Raw genomic sequence first — 19200 nt, 5'->3', positions numbered from 1 at the left:
GGAGGGGCGGGGCCATCTTCTGCGACCGGTTGGGGTGAGAGAAGGAAGACAGGATAAAGACATGCTGTGGAAGAGAGACAGAGGTTAATAACAGATATGATTCAATGCAGAGAGGTCTATTAATACATGTTGAGTGAGGAACGTGACTGAAGAAGAAACAGTCAATGCATCATGGGAATCCCCTGGCAGCATAACTAAGGGAGGATTCAGCGTCACTTGATCCAGCCCTAACTATATGCTTTAGCAAAAAGGAAAGTTTGAAGGCTAATCTTGAAAGTGCTCTGATATGGTGATATGGTACTATAAGGTTATTAAGATAAGATGGGGCCTGATTATTTAAGACCTTGGAGCTGGATTTAACAGGAACCAATGAAGGGAAGCCAATATGGGAGAAATCTGCTCTCTCTTTCTAGTCCCTGTCAATACTTTTGCTGCAGCTTTTTGGATTAACTGAAGGCTTTTCAGGGAGTTTTTTGATAATTATGAATTACAGTATTCCAGCCTAGAAGTAATGAATGCATGAACTATTTCCAATAGTTGATTCTGTTCATCTAGATGTAGCGTTTTCAACAATGCAAAAAATGCATGAACTAGTTTTTCAGCATCACTCTGAGACAGGATATTTCTAACTTTAGAGATGTTGCTCAAATGGAAGAAAGCAGTCTTACATATTTGTTTAATATGAGCGTTGAAGGACATGTCCTGGTCAAAAATGACTCCAAGGTTCCTCACAGCGTTACTGGAGGCCAAGTTAATGCCATCCAGAGTAAGAATCTGGTTAGATACCATATTTCTAAGATTTTCAGGGCCGAGTACAATAACCTCAGTTTGATCTGAATTAAGAAGCAGAAAGTTAGCGGCCATCCAGGTCTTTATGTCTTTAAGACATTCCTGCAGGTTAGCCAGTTTATCTGGCTTCATGGATAAATAGAGTTGGGTGTCATCTGCATAGCAGTGAAAGTGTATGCTATGTCTTCTTGATGGGTCTGTCTAGCACAGCCCACCGCTGGAACGAGACAATTCTACTACACTGAAAAGTAAGACCAAGTAGGCAAAGTTCTTTGTGTTACTCATGCATGAGGAAGAGAACCGGACGAGCGCCGTTCCTTCGCTTGACCTCAGTTGCTCTCGTCTGCCCCCTCGTAACACTGCTCTTTATTGAGGTTACCTGAATATGCATAAGTTCATTAACATATGACGTCTTACACAGGTACACATCTGGACAAAGAATACCTTGTCTGTGTGTTGTGTAAGTGCGCGTGTGTGTGTGTGTGTGTATGTGTGTGTGTGTTCAAGATGTGAACCTGTGAAGACTCCCCAAAGCTGGTGCCAGGAGTCTAGCGGTCCATCTAGACAAAGGGCTCTTATACTTAAACAGATACAGAGTAGGTGTCCTCCTATACCATAAATCAGTAAGAGAAGATATAACCTCTCTCATGACCTTAAGGTAGGTGTGTGTGTGTGTGTGTGTGTGTGTGTGTGTGTGTGTGTGTGTGTGTGTGTGTGTGTGTGTGTGTGTGTGTGTGTGTGTGTGTGTGTGTGTGTGTGTGTGTGAGTGCGTCTATGTGGTATGGATTGACATTTGACCTGCGCTGTACCTGGGCTCCGGGGACATTTCGACTTTTTGCTGTGTATTCATGTGTCCCCCTAAAACATGACTTGTAAATGCATTTTTAAGTGTCTAAATAATAATTTTTTCTACTTCTTATGAGGTCATTATTTATCTTTTGACCTGTATTTGCTTAAACTGTAGTGTAAATTCATTTATTAAACTATAATTAAAAGATTTTCTGATTTTCTTAAAAGTCCACCTATACCCCTCACCTGATTTTTGTGTATTCCAGTGTATTGCACAGCGACGTTTCGAGTTAGAGTGGATGTGTGTAGGTACTGCAATTTAATACACATTTTCAATACACACGGCCGGAAGTCATTGTGATTGGTAGGCTATATATATAGGCGGTACCTACAGGAAACGGCGCCACAACTTTCGCGCGCGTGCCCTTTAACAAGTGTATGTCGACGGCAATACGAAGACGGATTAAAAACACAAAGGTAAGCCTTTTTTAATGTAAAATGCACCATGACTTTAATACTATATGAAATTATACGTGCACAGGCCTATATTAAACTGGTTTAATTTATGCTTTATGGACTGTTAGTGAGTCTTTGAAGAAGTAAAACGGCCCCAGCGTTTGTCATTGAGTAAATAAAATAGGGCTGACGACTAACCGCGTCAACGCGATAAAGCGGGCTAACCCGTGTTAGGATTTACTCGGTGTTAAAGCATTATTGTGGCTTAAACGTGTTAATGCCGACATCGCGACTAACGCGATTAACAATTAAACCAGCGCAGTCTGAGTCAAAATCCCTGATGTCGCTGTTAGCTAATTTCGGGCAGTTTGTCCAATGTCTGTCATTCTGCTGACAGCCCTAAAATAAAAGCAAGGGTATAAGTGTATTTAGTCGTGTATTTATTTATATGCCTGAAGAAAAAACTTCTTACAGTTTTGATGCCTAAGCTTTCTCAGTACTTGTATCACTCTCTGCAGTCGCCATTACAGAAATGTCACATGTCGCCATTTTGAGTACTAGGCCTTTAACATTTTAAAAGAAGGCATAAATTAGCACTATGAATAAGTCAGCTGTGTTTATGCTGTAAACTACACTACTGCTAGTTCTGCTACTACTGATGATGATGACAATGATGACGATAATCGTAATACTTTATATGCTTTGGTAATACAGCCAATCAAAACGTACAGGAGAACATGCGAAGGAGACGCATTCCTCCACGGGAGGATGCAGTCTGTCATGTTTCTGCTGGAAGGGACAAACTGGGACTTGATATCCACTACATAAATGCCTTCAAAGGTAAGTTGGTCTTTAGTTTGGATTAGATTTGGAGTTTGTCACTTTGTCTTTTGTCACTCACTTGGTATGCCTCTGCAATTCAGGTCGGGGCATTTTCACGACTGTTCCATTCCAAAAAGGAGACTTTCTTTTGGAATACAGAGGTAAACTCATAACAAAAGAAGAATGTGAGCGGAGACACAGAGTTTATCATGACAGCCTGAAGGTGTTCATGTTTGAATTCAAGTTTGATGGAAAACTCTGGTGGTGCGTATTATATCAGTGTAGTTTGATTAAGATTAAATGACACATTGCTTTTGATTTATGAAAAAAAAAGCTTCCTAACTAACTAGTTAAGCTAATACTTTTTTGCCTAACCCCACAGTGTGGATGCATCTCAAGAAGATGGGTCATTAGGCAGACTTGTCAACGACAACCACATCAGTCCAAGTGCTAAGATGAAAATATTAAATATCAATGGAAAGCCCCATCTATGCTTATTTGCAAGCAGAGACATAAGTCCAGGCGAAGAAATAGACTATAATTATGGTGACTCGGATTGGCTCTGGAGATGCAAGGTATTTCTACAATTGTACTTTTTGGAACTGATAAATTGCATACCCTAAGCCATTTTTACATTTGTACCTACTCAAATTGGCTTAACGTGACTTAGGGCATCTAGTTTTTCACTGAAATTGAGTATCACCTACTGTGCCTGGGGTAACTATAGCAATGCAGCCGAGCATCCAGTGATATAAATGCCACAGCAAGCATGGACGTCAAGGTGACAAAATGCCTGCTGCTCAGTCTATACTTTAGTGTTCAATTCAGGGATCACGCTGTTAATTTTGGTCGCTATTTCAAACATTTCAGAGTTTCAAAAATGATGGCTTGGATTTTCACGAAGGAGGCGCACTCATAACTTATCGAGTGACACCATTGACCAGCCACCTGGTGGCATTCAGTCTATGTCAAATTTTCTGATCACTTTGGATCACTTGGAACCTTGGTGCAGTAGTTACTGAAAAACTACATGGTACTATAACCTACTGGAAAAACAGGGGTAGGTACTAATGGAAAACAGGCAATTGTGATGGCTGCCACATCAAAGCCCTCTAAAAGCACTAAAAAAATATCAGCAGGTATGCAGAAATAAAAAATGGCTTTCGGTTTCTAAATTTTAACAGTGATTGATGTTTAATGTGATTCTACACAGCAAAATCTCCAGTGTTAAATTAACACTGGAGAGTGTCTATAAGGGTCCACACCTCTGAGTGTTAAATACAACACTGTTGAGTGTTAAATTAACACTTTTGACAGTGTTATATGTTTAAAAGTAACCTAGTCAGTTTTGAAGATTAACAATGGCTAACACTGAGCAGTGCTGATTTTCTAACACTGGAAAATAACTCAAAATGTTAGAAATATTCCAGTGTTAGAAAATCAGCACTGCTCAGTGTTAGTCTTTGTTAATCTTCAAAACTGACTAGGTTACTTTTAAACATATAACACTGTCAAAAGTGTTAATTCAACACTCAACAGTGTTGTGTGGACCCATATAGACACTCTCTAGTGTTAATTTAACACTGGAGATTTTGCTGTGTAGCCTCTTTAGTTAGATTCATTTTAAATTTTGTCCCTTGAAGATAAATGGGCCCTAGTGACAGTTCGTTGCTGCTACAGGTGATTGTTTTACTCCTTTAGCAATGGCTTAAAAAATAAAGAAATCACACTGACTATTTGTCTCTTAATCATAGGGCCTTAAATTCTCTATACATGACAGTGAATATTTTAAAGACAATAGCTTGAAACTTATCTTTCTCATACAGTTTATTTAATGTTTCAAAAGCCTCTTCAAAAATGCACTGTATATTCATTCTCTATCTGTTACACACGAAGACTGAGACCAGCCAGATTCAGAAGACTGTGAGCTGCCTAAAGCCGCAACCAAACAGCTTTCCAAACAATGATCTGGACCTGAAACATCCAGAGCCTGAAAGGGTAAATATAATCCAGTGTACCACTTAATGAACTAATAATTTAATCTATCATCATTCTTTATGGATGCCGTGTGTGTGTGTGTTTGGCAGTCACCTGGGTGTGATGTGATTTACATGGACCGTGGCTTGTAGGTCCTTTTCATTGTTTCAAAGTGCAAGTCTGGATAACATCTGAGTGTGTGTGTGTGTGTGTGTTAACCACCCAAATGTGACTTAGGAGGACCACACTGTTATTGGGGGACTCCGTCAAAGTTTGCTTCATGGTGACATCACTCTGGTTTTAGGAGGGGTCTTCTCGTATGTCTTGACAGTTTGACCTACAGCATGCAGAGCTGACTGCATGTGCTTTGTTTCTATGTTGAAATTTTTTGAAACTCAGGCTTGAACATTAAGATAGATAGTACTATACAACTTCTTAACTTGTTTTAGGCACTTTTTACTGCTGTAATGCATGGGCTCTCTCTGGCTGTGTACTCTGGCTTCTTCCCACAGTCCAAAGATGTAGCTTATGGGGTTAGGTTAACTGGTGATTCAAAACTGCCCTTTGGTGTGAATGCAAATGCTTGTCCTTCCATGTTAGACTGGCGATCTGTCCAGGTTGTACTGCCCTATGGTAGCTGGTATAGGCCCCAAAACTGCTACCCCACAATCCTGATAAGGATAAGTGGAAGAGGATGGATGATTGCAAAGGAATCAGTTGTTAATTATTGTAGCCAGTATTTTTTTCAGAAGAAAACATTTCTTGAGTGGAAAGCCCCCCCCCCCACACACACACACACACACATGCAAATTAAAGACAGAAGCACAGGACTGCCCAGTACAGTTGCAAGAAGAGCACTTGGTCTAATCTTTGTGCCATCTTTTCTTTGTTGCAGGATCTTGATGAAGAAATGCCTCAGCAAGGCTCAGAAGCCATGCATTCTTCTTCAGTGCAAGATTTTGAAGAGGTAACATTGACCTAGGACAGATTTTAATGAATGTTTCTCATGCACGATGTGTACCTTACGCTATTTGCCGATAGTGAAATGGTCTATTCATCCTCTTGAGTGATGCATTTTTAGTAACTGTCAGATTACTGTTCTTTTGTCTTCATTCTCTATCTGTTACACACGAAGACTGAGACCAGCCAGATTCAGAAGACTGTGAGCTGCCTAAAGCCACAACCAAACAGCTTTCCAAACAATGATCTGGACCTGAAACATCCAGAGCCTGAAAGGGTAAATATAATCCAGTGTACCACTTAATGAACTAATAATTTAATCTATCATCATTCTTTATGGATGCTGTGTGTGTGTGTGTTTGGCAGTCACCTGGGTGTGATGTGATTTACATGGACCGTGGCTTGTAGGTCCTTTTCATTGTTTCAAAGTGCAAGTCTGGATAACATCTGAGTGTGTGTGTGTGTGTGTGTGTGTGTTAACCACCCAAATGTGACTTAGGAGGACCACACTGTTATTGGGGGACTCCGTCAAAGTTTGCTTCATGGTGACATCACTCTGGTTTTAGGAGGGGTCTTCTCGTATGTCTTGACAGTTTGACCTACAGCATGCAGAGCTGACTGCATGTGCTTTGTTTCTATGTTGAAATTTTTTGAAACTCAGGCTTGAACATTAAGATAGATAGTACTATACAACTTCTTAACTTGTTTTAGGCACTTTTTACTGCTGTAATGCATGGGCTCTCTCTGGCTGTGTACTCTGGCTTCTTCCCACAGTCCAAAGATGTAGCTTATGGGGTTAGGTTAACTGGTGATTCAAAACTGCCCTTTGGTGTGAATGCAAATGCTTGTCCTTCCATGTTAGACTGGCGATCTGTCCAGGTTGTACTGCCCTATGGTAGCTGGTATAGGCCCCAAAACTGCTACCCCACAATCCTGATAAGGATAAGTGGAAGAGGATGGATGATTGCAAAGGAATCAGTTGTTAATTATTGTAGCCAGTATTTTTTTTCAGAAGAAAACATTTCTTGAGTGGAAAGCCCCCCCCCCCCCCCCCCACACACACACACACACACACACATGCAAATTAAAGACAGAAGCACAGGACTGCCCAGTACAGTTGCAAGAAGAGCACTTGGTCTAATCTTTGTGCCATCTTTTCTTTGTTGCAGGATCTTGATGAAGAAATGCCTCAGCAAGGCTCAGAAACCATGCATTCTTCTTCAGTGCAAGATTTTGAAGAGGTAACATTGACCTAGGACAGATTTTAATGAATGTTTCTCATGCACGATGTGTACCTTACGCTATTTGCCGATAGTGAAATGGTCTATTCATCCTCTTGAGTGATGCATTTTTAGTAACTGTCAGATTACTGTTCTTTTGTCTTCATTCTCTATCTGTTACACACGAAGACTGAGACCAGCCAGATTCAGAAGACTGTGAGCTGCCTAAAGCCGCAACCAAACAGCTTTCCAAACAATGATCTGGACCTGAAACATCCAGAGCCTGAAAGGGTAAATATAATCCAGTGTACCACTTAATGAACTAATAATTTAATCTATCATCATTCTTTATGGATGCTGTGTGTGTGTGTGTTTGGCAGTCACCTGGGTGTGATGTGATTTACATGGACCGTGGCTTGTAGGTCCTTTTCATTGTTTCAAAGTGCAAGTCTGGATAACATCTGAGTGTGTGTGTGTGTGTGTTAACCACCCAAATGTGACTTAGGAGGACCACACTGTTATTGGGGGACTCCGTCAAAGTTTGCTTCATGGTGACATCACTCTGGTTTTAGGAGGGGTCTTCTCGTATGTCTTGACAGTTTGACCTACAGCATGCAGAGCTGACTGCATGTGCTTTGTTTCTATGTTGAAATTTTTTGAAACTCAGGCTTGAACATTAAGATAGATAGTACTATACAACTTCTTAACTTGTTTTAGGCACTTTTTACTGCTGTAATGCATGGGCTCTCTCTGGCTGTGTACTCTGGCTTCTTCCCACAGTCCAAAGATGTAGCTTATGGGGTTAGGTTAACTGGTGATTCAAAACTGCCCTTTGGTGTGAATGCAAATGCTTGTCCTTCCAGGTTAGACTGGCGATCTGTCCAGGTTGTACTGCCCTATGGTAGCTGGTATAGGCCCCAAAACTGCTACCCCACAATCCTGATAAGGATAAGTGGAAGAGGATGGATGATTGCAAAGGAATCAGTTGTTAATTATTGTAGCCAGTATTTTTTTCAGAAGAAAACATTTCTTGAGTGGAAAGCCCCCCCCCCCCCCCCCCCACACACACACACACACACACACACACACACATGCAAATTAAAGACAGAAGCACAGGACTGCCCAGTACAGTTGCAAGAAGAGCACTTGGTCTAATCTTTGTGCCATCTTTTCTTTGTTGCAGGATCTTGATGAAGAAATGCCTCAGCAAGGCTCAGAAGCCATGCATTCTTCTTCAGTGCAAGATTTTGAAGAGGTAACATTGACCTAGGACAGATTTTAATGAATGTTTCTCATGCACGATGTGTACCTTACGCTATTTGCCGATAGTGAAATGGTCTATTCATCCTCTTGAGTGATGCATTTTTAGTAACTGTCAGATTACTGTTCTTTTGTCTTCATTCTCTATCTGTTACACACGAAGACTGAGACCAGCCAGATTCAGAAGACTGTGAGCTGCCTAAAGCCGCAACCAAACAGCTTTCCAAACAATGATCTGGACCTGAAACATCCAGAGCCTGAAAGGGTAAATATAATCCAGTGTACCACTTAATGAACTAATAATTTAATCTATCATCATTCTTTATGGATGCCGTGTGTGTGTGTGTGTGTTTGGCAGTCACCTGGGTGTGATGTGATTTACATGGACCGTGGCTTGTAGGTCCTTTTCATTGTTTCAAAGTGCAAGTCTGGATAACATCTGAGTGTGTGTGTGTGTGTGTGTGTGTGTTAACCACCCAAATGTGACTTAGGAGGACCACACTGTTATTGGGGGACTCCGTCAAAGTTTGCTTCATGGTGACATCACTCTGGTTTTAGGAGGGGTCTTCTCGTATGTCTTGACAGTTTGACCTACAGCATGCAGAGCTGACTGCATGTGCTTTGTTTCTATGTTGAAATTTTTTGAAACTCAGGCTTGAACATTAAGATAGATAGTACTATACAACTTCTTAACTTGTTTTAGGCACTTTTTACTGCTGTAATGCATGGGCTCTCTCTGGCTGTGTACTCTGGCTTCTTCCCACAGTCCAAAGATGTAGCTTATGGGGTTAGGTTAACTGGTGATTCAAAACTGCCCTTTGGTGTGAATGCAAATGCTTGTCCTTCCATGTTAGACTGGCGATCTGTCCAGGTTGTACTGCCCTATGGTAGCTGGTATAGGCCCCAAAACTGCTACCCCACAATCCTGATAAGGATAAGTGGAAGAGGATGGATGATTGCAAAGGAATCAGTTGTTAATTATTGTAGCCAGTATTTTTTTCAGAAGAAAACATTTCTTGAGTGGAAAGCCCCCCCCCCCCCCCCCCCCCCCACACACACACACACACACACACACACATGCAAATTAAAGACAGAAGCACAGGACTGCCCAGTACAGTTGCAAGAAGAGCACTTGGTCTAATCTTTGTGCCATCTTTTCTTTGTTGCAGGATCTTGATGAAGAAATGCCTCAGCAAGGCTCAGAAGCCATGCATTCTTCTTCAGTGCAAGATTTTGAAGAGGTAACATTGACCTAGGACAGATTTTAATGAATGTTTCTCATGCACGATGTGTACCTTACGCTATTTGCCGATAGTGAAATGGTCTATTCATCCTCTTGAGTGATGCATTTTTAGTAACTGTCAGATTACTGTTCTTTTGTCTTCATTCTCTATCTGTTACACACGAAGACTGAGACCAGCCAGATTCAGAAGACTGTGAGCTGCCTAAAGCCACAACCAAACAGCTTTCCAAACAATGATCTGGACCTGAAACATCCAGAGCCTGAAAGGGTAAATATAATCCAGTGTACCACTTAATGAACTAATAATTTAATCTATCATCATTCTTTATGGATGCTGTGTGTGTGTGTGTTTGGCAGTCACCTGGGTGTGATGTGATTTACATGGACCGTGGCTTGTAGGTCCTTTTCATTGTTTCAAAGTGCAAGTCTGGATAACATCTGAGTGTGTGTGTGTGTGTGTGTGTTAACCACCCAAATGTGACTTAGGAGGACCACACTGTTATTGGGGGACTCCGTCAAAGTTTGCTTCATGGTGACATCACTCTGGTTTTAGGAGGGGTCTTCTCGTATGTCTTGACAGTTTGACCTACAGCATGCAGAGCTGACTGCATGTGCTTTGTTTCTATGTTGAAATTTTTTGAAACTCAGGCTTGAACATTAAGATAGATAGTACTATACAACTTCTTAACTTGTTTTAGGCACTTTTTACTGCTGTAATGCATGGGCTCTCTCTGGCTGTGTACTCTGGCTTCTTCCCACAGTCCAAAGATGTAGCTTATGGGGTTAGGTTAACTGGTGATTCAAAACTGCCCTTTGGTGTGAATGCAAATGCTTGTCCTTCCATGTTAGACTGGCGATCTGTCCAGGTTGTACTGCCCTATGGTAGCTGGTATAGGCCCCAAAACTGCTACCCCACAATCCTGATAAGGATAAGTGGAAGAGGATGGATGATTGCAAAGGAATCAGTTGTTAATTATTGTAGCCAGTATTTTTTTCAGAAGAAAACATTTCTTGAGTGGAAAGCCCCCCCCCCCCCCCCCCCACACACACACACACACACACACATGCAAATTAAAGACAGAAGCACAGGACTGCCCAGTACAGTTGCAAGAAGAGCACTTGGTCTAATCTTTGTGCCATCTTTTCTTTGTTGCAGGATCTTGATGAAGAAATGCCTCAGCAAGGCTCAGAAGCCATGCATTCTTCTTCAGTGCAAGATTTTGAAGAGGTAACATTGACCTAGGACAGATTTTAATGAATGTTTCTCATGCACGATGTGTACCTTACGCTATTTGCCGATAGTGAAATGGTCTATTCATCCTCTTGAGTGATGCATTTTTAGTAACTGTCAGATTACTGTTCTTTTGTCTTCATTCTCTATCTGTTACACACGAAGACTGAGACCAGCCAGATTCAGAAGACTGTGAGCTGCCTAAAGCCGCAACCAAACAGCTTTCCAAACAATGATCTGGACCTGAAACATCCAGAGCCTGAAAGGGTAAATATAATCCAGTGTACCACTTAATGAACTAATAATTTAATCTATCATCATTCTTTATGGATGCTGTGTGTGTGTGTGTTTGGCAGTCACCTGGGTGTGATGTGATTTACATGGACCGTGGCTTGTAGGTCCTTTTCATTGTTTCAAAGTGCAAGTCTGGATAACATCTGAGTGTGTGTGTGTGTGTGTGTGTGTGTTAACCACCCAAATGTGACTTAGGAGGACTACACTGTTATTGGGGGACTCCGTCAAAGTTTGCTTCATGGTGACATCACTCTGGTTTTAGGAGGGGTCTTCTCGTATGTCTTGACAGTTTGACCTACAGCATGCAGAGCTGACTGCATGTGCTTTGTTTCTATGTTGAAATTTTTTGAAACTCAGGCTTGAACATTAAGATAGATAGTACTATACAACTTCTTAACTTGTTTTAGGCACTTTTTACTGCTGTAATGCATGGGCTCTCTCTGGCTGTGTACTCTGGCTTCTTCCCACAGTCCAAAGATGTAGCTTATGGGGTTAGGTTAACTGGTGATTCAAAACTGCCCTTTGGTGTGAATGCAAATGCTTGTCCTTCCATGTTAGACTGGCGATCTGTCCAGGTTGTACTGCCCTATGGTAGCTGGTATAGGCCCCAAAACTGCTACCCCACAATCCTGATAAGGATAAGTGGAAGAGGATGGATGATTGCAAAGGAATCAGTTGTTAATTATTGTAGCCAGTATTTTTTTCAGAAGAAAACATTTCTTGAGTGGAAAGCCCCCCCCCCCCCCACACACACACACACACACACACATGCAAATTAAAGACAGAAGCACAGGACTGCCCAGTACAGTTGCAAGAAGAGCACTTGGTCTAATCTTTGTGCCATCTTTTCTTTGTTGCAGGATCTTGATGAAGAAATGCCTCAGCAAGGCTCAGAAGCCATGCATTCTTCTTCAGTGCAAGATTTTGAAGAGGTAACATTGACCTAGGACAGATTTTAATGAATGTTTCTCATGCACGATGTGTACCTTACGCTATTTGCCAATAGTGAAATGGTCTATTCATCCTCTTGAGTGATGCATTTTTAGTAACTGTCAGATTACTGTTCTTTTGTCTTCATTCTCTATCTGTTACACACGAAGACTGAGACCAGCCAGATTCAGAAGACTGTGAGCTGCCTAAAGCCGCAACCAAACAGCTTTCCAAACAATGATCTGGACCTGAAACATCCAGAGCCTGAAAGGGTAAATATAATCCAGTGTACCACTTAATGAACTAATAATTTAATCTATCATCATTCTTTATGGATGCTGTGTGTGTGTGTGTTTGGCAGTCACCTGGGTGTGATGTGATTTACATGGACGAAGTTTATTAGTTGATATCTGCAACTGAATTGAAAACACACCTTTCCAACTGTCCAAAACAAATAAATGTTGCAATATTTTGCTAACAGTGTCACAATCATCGTCTGGTGTGCACAACAATATCATCTTTGGACAAGTGCATTCAGTGTGTGGGACCGGTTTCCTCCCTCAAGTGGCTTGGCTTTAAGTGCAAAGGTGAGACATTTAGTGAATAGGTACAGTGTATAGTAAAAAGCATTAATAGAGTTCAACAAGTTAAGACGTGCTGAAATGAACACTGCTCCCTTTTTAATTAATGGGTGGTCACGTCTAATTAAAGAAATGCAGTATTACCTCATTGGTGCAGGACCTTGTAAAAATGGTATACTTGGGATTGTCCTCAATTCCCCATTCCATAACATAAACTGCTCAAAATAATAAAGGGAACACTTAAACAATGCGATGTTACTCCAAGTCAGTCACACTTCTGTGAAATCAAACTGTTCACTTAGGAAGTAACACTGACAACCAGTTTCACATGCTGTTTTGCAAATAGAGTAGACAACAAGTGGAAATTATAGTCAATTCAACATAATAAAGGACTGGTTCTGCAGGTGGTGACCACAGACCACTTCTCAGCACCTATGCTTTCTGGCTGATGTTATGGTCACTTTTGAATGCTGGCGGTGATTTCATTTTAGTGGTAGCATGAGACAGTCTACAACCCACACAAGGGGCTCAGGTAGTGCAGCTCATCTAGCGTAGCACATCAATGTGAGCTGTGGCAAGAAGGTTTGCTGTGTCTGTTAGTGTAGTGTCCAGAGCATGGAGGTGCTACCTGGATGTGGAGTAGGCCATAGGAGGGCAACAACCCAGCAGCAGGACCGCTACCTCCACCTTTGTGCAAGGAGGAACAAGAGGAGCCCTGCAAAATGACCTCAAACAGGCCACAAATGTGCATCTGTCTGCTCAAATGGTCAGAAACTGACTTCATGAGGGTGACTTGAGGGTCCAGCATCCACAGGTGGGGATTGAGCTTGCAGTCCAACACCATGCAGGATGTTTGGCATTTGCCAGAAAACACAAAGTTTGGCAACTTCAGCACGGGCACCCTATGCTCCTCACAGCTGAAAGGAGGTTCAAACTGAGCACGTGACAGTCTGGAGATGCCGTGGGGAATGTTCTGCTGCCTGCAACATCCTCCAGCATTATCATATTGGCAGTGGGTCAGTAATGGTGAGGGGTGGCATTTCTGTGCCTGCCAGAGAGCCTGACTGTCATTGGGTAACAAGATGAGGTCCTCGGACCCTTTGTGAGACCACATGCTGGTGCATTTGGCCCTGGGGTCCACCTAATGCGAGACGACACTGGGCCTCATGTGGCTGGAGTATGTCAGCAGTTCCTCCATGACAAAGGCATTGATGCTATGGACTGGCCCGCCTGTTCCCCAGACCTGAATCCAATTGAGCACATCTGGGACATCATGTCTCACTCCATCCACCACAAACTGTCCAGGGGTTGGCAGATGCTTTAGTCCAGGTCTTGGAGGAGATCCTTCAGGAGACCATCCGCCACCTCATCCCGAGCATGCCCAGGCATTGTAGGGAAGTCGTACAGGCATCTGGAGGCCACACACATTCAACTACACACTTTCATGCCACTCAACTACCTAAAGAACAAAGTATTTAATAAGAATAATTCCTTCATTCACATCTGGGATGTCCTTTTTGGGGGGGGGGAGGGGGATTAGCAGTGTATGTGTAGTCATTAAAATATCCTTAATGTGAACAGTTTTTTTTTTTTTTTGTTTTTTCAGCATTTGACATTACTGCAATGCTTTGACAAAAAACTACTTCACTTAAATAGAACTGCAAAGCTAAATTAAGTCTATCAAAATGTGTTTCAGTTTGTTTAGGGGTCTGGCACAAATCTTGCCTTGCAAAATTGGCAAATCAGAATTGCCACCAGTCAACACAGGTGTGTATCCCATTCATATTTGGCTTGACTTTTTTTCAGTTTATTTTTTACCTGTCTAAAGTATTGATCAATTAAAAAAACTTTTGTTCTTACATTCCAGAAAGAAGAAATTTCTGAATATTCAGGGGAGGATGGATTGCCACATTCAGTTCTGGATCAAATATCAAGCGATGATGATGGCAACCACAGCACATCAGAAGAAGAATATGTGCCAGATTCAGAGTCATATGATGAAGATTCAGATGAAGACATCTCATTATTGCCAAGCACATCAAAAGGTCTGCTATGCCAAGATGACATCTCCAAAGCGCATGAACAATCAGATTCAACGAATTTAATCCACAACTTGACAAAGGACAAGCCACAAGATAAAAGTGAGCTTTGCGAAACTGAATCAGAAAAAATGACTTTAAGTAAAAGAAATTACTGCTATTTTTGTGGCAAACCACAAGCTAAAATTTCCCGCCACCTGAAAACGCACAAAACGGCTCCTGATGTTGTGCATGCATTTTCCCTGCCTAGAGACTCAAACGAGCGTAAAAGTCTGTTAGAGAAATTGAGAAATAAGGGAAATTTTAAGCATAATGCTGCAGTTTTGCATGGTGGAGTGGGACCACTGAAAGTGAAGAGAAGACCCAAGATTAAAGCAGTAGAGGGAAAGTTTGCTCATTGCTTTTATTGTCAAGGGATGTATGTTCGCAAGGATCTTTGGAGACATGTCCGCAGATGTCCTAACAAACCAAAAGATGACACGGATAAAGAACCTGGAAGAACCAAAGTACTCGGCCTGGCTTTAACTCTGGAGTCTCAGTGTTATCCGCAGGTGTCAAGTGGAGTCTGGAAGGTTCTTGCTGTTATGAAACAAGATGAGATTGCCTCAGCTGTGCGAAATGACTTTACTGTTATTCAGTTTGCCCAGTCCCTCTACAATAAACATGGACAAGACCCTACAAAGTATGATTATATACGACAGAAGCTTCGTGAAGCGGGACGTTTGTTGTTGTGTCTGCGCACAGAATTCTCAGTGCATAACATGGAAGAAGCTATTAAGCCTGCTAATTTCCAGAGAGTTGTGCAAGCAGTAAAGAAAGTTTCAGGTTTTGATGAAGAGACACTGTCATACAAAACTCCAAGCCTTGCGCTGAAACTGGGACATACACTGCATAAAATGTCTGACATTATCCATTGTCGTGCCCTCATGACAGAGGATGAAGCCCTAATCAAGTCCACTGATGCGTTCAAGAAGTTGTATGTCTCCAAATGGTCTGAGATGGTGTCTCACCGTGCCTTGAACACATTGAGTGAGGCAAAGTTTAACAAGCCATCAACATTGCCCTTTACAGAAGATGTTCGGATTCTCCATCACTACCTTCAAAAATCTGCAGAAAGTGCCTTTTGCAGCTTGGAGAACGAAGCCACAGCTCAGAATTATGCCCAACTTGCACAAGTTACACTCTCACAAATCATTGTGTTCAACCGAAGACGTTCTGGAGAGGTTTCAAAGATGCGCCTCAAAAGTTTTCTTGAAAGAGACAAAACAGCACTCCACACAGATGTTGCCATGGGGCTCTCAGAAATGGAACAGAGACTCTGTAACTATTTCTGTAGAATAGAAATAATGGGAAAAAGGGACAGAAATGTTCCAGTTCTGCTAACACCAAGCATGCTGGATGCTCTGTCACTACTGGTTAGTAGGAGGCCTGACTGTGGTATTTGTGCCACTAATATCTACCTCTTTGCAAGACCCCGATCAATGAGTCATTACAGAGGAATGGACTCCTTGCGTGTTCATGCACACCAGTGTGGAGCAAAGCAGCCTGAGTATCTAAGATCGACACAGCTCAGAAAACATGTTGCCACACTCTCACAAGTCCTTAATTTGAAAAACAACGAACTTGATCAGGTTGCAGATTTCCTGGGTCATGATATCCGCGTTCACCGCGAATTCTACAGATTACCAGTTCCCACAACACAGCTGGCCAAGATTTCCAAACTGCTTTTAACACTGGAAAAAGGACAACTTTCCCAGATCCAGGGGAAATCACTGGATGAGATCAAAATAGAAGGTTTGTATTGAAAGGAGCAAATATTAGGGCAGTAGTTGAATATTATGCTTTATCAACCGAATTAAAACCTAAAAGCACAGACCATTCTGTTAAATGTCCATGATTTAAGGTTCTTGAAGTCTATTGTTTCATCACTTTGCAACATTTGGCAAACTGCAGAGTGGTGGCCTTAAATAGTAAAACTATGTACTATAATTTCCAGTATTTGTTCTGTATTTTGTCATATCTCGTTGTTAATGTGAGGTTTTTGGGGGGTTTGTGTTTGGTTTTTTGGGGGGGTTTTCCCACAATTTCTCAGATGAAATTGCATTAAGTGATGCTGAAACAAAGGACAGTGAGAGTGAATCAGATGATGATGACACAGCACTCACAATGTTGGCGTGTGGCACCAGTGAGCCTGTACATGCAGTAGCTGATTCCACAAACACAGCGCAGCTCCAAGACACTGTAGATTGTGGTAAGTTACCACTAGCTTGGTTTCTGTGGATAAAATGTTTGTTACAAATATTAAAACTTAATCAAATTGTGTAATCAGCAGATGAAGGACCACTCACAATGCCTGCAGCAAGTGAGACTGCTGCTCCCTCTGAAGGTAAGGGGTGCAGTTGGTTCTCTAAGCTTATTATTGTTTCATCACTTTGCAACATATGGCAAACTGCAGAGTGGTGGCAAAAAGTCACTTGGATGAGTGACAAAATGTTTCTCCCACTGAAAACGCTACGTCCAGATTAACAGAATCAACGTTTTGGGATTTACTTACCTGGATGATTGAGCATGCATCAAGAGACTTTTATTCAACTTTTTATTCAGTCTTTTATTCACAGCGGAACACTAAATGTCTCATTTTAGAAATTTGATAAATTTTCAAAGAGAATTTTAGCTCGTTTTGATATTGATGGTAGCAACACATTTCAGAAGTTAGTACAGGGTAGCATCCATTCTTTTAACCACCAAATGTTTTTTGTTTTTTTTGTTTGGTTTTTTGTTTGTTTTAACTACTACTACTTTATATATCTTCCAGAGAAAAATGCTGCTCAATCCCACAATTCCCGAAGAGCTCCCAAAAACATGTGGTCCAAGGCTGAGGTTGCTGCAGTGATGAGGCATTTTAAAGACCACATAAACGAAGGGAAACTAGCCACCAAAAATGAATGCAGTCATTGCAAATTGGTAGAAGATCCGGTGTTGGCAGGAAGAACAGTTCAAAACATAAGAGATTTTGTAAGAAACAGAGGATTAACTGCAAAAAGGCAGAAAAAAATGAACTAAAATAACTGTTTAGAGAGCTGTGGTTTTACATCTTGGTCAGATTGCCAATTGTTGTTAACACTGATGTTCTGTTTAAAGAAAAAAAAGTTCTTGTTAAATACAGAAGTAGTTTGTATTTCATAATTTTTACATTTAATTTATTTAGGGTTTTTTTTGACGGGTTATATTTAAAATAAAAAATTATAAATGCATATTTTCTCCCCTTAATATTTACCTTTAAACTATTAAAATTCATTTTAAATGTTTTTAATTTTTCTGTTTTCTATATTTTTATATTTCTGTGGGAAGCGTGGGCATTTTTGTCCATAGATTTCTTTTTTTATTTATGGTTAAAATTAATGTTCAGATCCAAGAACACTAATAAAATGATGTTCCAGTAATCCTGTGTCCTGTCAGATGTGTATTCATGGTAATGATGAGCTATTTACATATTACATCATTGTCCCTTTAAAGACCCAATATTGTTTTTTTTGGACCTCATAAAACACATTGTTGTCAAGTGGACAATGTCTCCAGAAAACACAATAGAGTCTGGTTGGTGTGTATCAGTGTATCTAGACTTCTATAGGGAGTGTATGAGGTCTGAAGTGACCCAAATTTTTTTCAGATTTTTTCGAACACTTTAACCTCGCTCCCTTGGCTCTAAGTCCTTTCAAAAGGGTAGTCCACTTAAACCACCACCGGGCGGATTGACGTAGTATAGTCCCGCCATACCACATAGACCCGTATGTGTGTGTGTGTGTGTGTGTGTGTGTGCGTGCGTGTGTGCATGCCAGAACACTCTGGAAGGCACACAGTCTTTACAGACTGCTAAGGATCAAACCTCTATCAATATGCAATTGATTATAAAACTCTTAGCATATATGAGCAAATATTTCTACGTCTAAATGACAATCCATTAATATAAACCTGACACTTCTAATGATGCTGCCTAAGGGAAGCATGTATAATGTAAACAGAATTGGTCCTAGCACTGAACCCTGTGGAACTCCATAATTAACCTCAGTGTGTGAAGAGGACTCTCCATTTACATGCACAAATTGGAGTCTATTAGATAGATATGATACAAACCACTGAGATACTTAAACTCCTCTACTTGGGACAGGAACTTATCTCTGACCCGCAGTGGGCACTCCACCCTTTCTCGGCTGAGGAAATCCGCCGCCCAACAATGTTCTCAGTCAAAGTCAGCAGCACTCTACCCACACTATAAATTGCAGGTAAGCAATAAGTGGCCTGACGGTTTACCAGAATCTCTTTAAGACAGTCCAAAAATCTTTTTCCATGGCCTCAGATTTGGAGGTGCTGATTCACACCAGTTTGCTATTAGAGCAAACCAGTCCACGGAAGATCCCGTAGCCACAGCACCCCATGCTGCCGTAACATACCTGGAGGGGCACAGGAGCTATGTGCGAATGCTTTTCGTGGATTACTGCTCAGCTTTTAACACCATCCTTCCACACAAACTGGTGGTCAAGCTACAGGACCTGGGGCTTCCATACAGCACCTGCTTGTGGATCAACAGCTTTCTCTGAGGCTGTAGACA

General features: G+C 41.4%; 1 protein-coding gene and 1 long non-coding RNA gene across 2 annotated transcripts; both read left to right on the top strand.

Annotated features, from left to right (window-relative positions):
- Window positions 1-2762: 2762 nt before the first annotated feature.
- LOC146578276 (uncharacterized) lies at window positions 2763-4075 on the top strand. Its single transcript, XR_014890013.1, has 3 exons — window positions 2763-2874; window positions 2958-3120; window positions 3239-4075. It is a non-coding gene; the product is annotated as an uncharacterized LOC146578276 (long non-coding RNA).
- An 8070-nt stretch (window positions 4076-12145) lies between these two features.
- Window positions 12146-18237, top strand: LOC146578275 (uncharacterized). The gene is made up of 7 exons (XM_085257770.1): window positions 12146-12243; window positions 12453-12558; window positions 14249-14319; window positions 14420-16385; window positions 16684-16842; window positions 16924-16977; window positions 17407-18237. The coding sequence occupies exons 4-7, from the start codon at window positions 14723-14725 to the stop codon at window positions 17652-17654; spliced, it is 2124 nt and encodes a 707-aa protein (XP_085113896.1). The 5' UTR covers window positions 12146-12243; window positions 12453-12558; window positions 14249-14319; window positions 14420-14722; the 3' UTR covers window positions 17655-18237.
- The last annotated feature ends 963 nt before the right edge of the window (window positions 18238-19200 follow it).

The sequence above is a fragment of the Mchenga conophoros genome, linkage group LG3 (genome assembly GCF_057382185.1).
Source record: "Mchenga conophoros isolate Kocher_MC1m ecotype Shallow Benthic linkage group LG3, M_conophoros_male_GT1.1, whole genome shotgun sequence".
Classification (NCBI taxonomy): Eukaryota; Metazoa; Chordata; class Actinopteri; order Cichliformes; family Cichlidae; genus Mchenga; species Mchenga conophoros.
The sequence above is the reverse complement of the archived record's forward strand: the minus strand, read 5'-3'. Positions and strand labels throughout refer to the sequence as shown.

Excerpts from the sequence above, each read along its gene's own strand:
- LOC146578275 (XM_085257770.1), top strand. The coding sequence starts at position 14,723 with ATGACTTTAAGTAAAAGAAATTACTGCTATTTTTGTGGCAAACCACAA. Across the intron at positions 16,843-16,923 it reads CCAAGACACTGTAGATTGTG|ATGAAGGACCACTCACAATG; the intron begins GTAAGTTACCAC and ends TGTAATCAGCAG. Across the intron at positions 16,978-17,406 it reads GACTGCTGCTCCCTCTGAAG|AGAAAAATGCTGCTCAATCC; the intron begins GTAAGGGGTGCA and ends TATATCTTCCAG.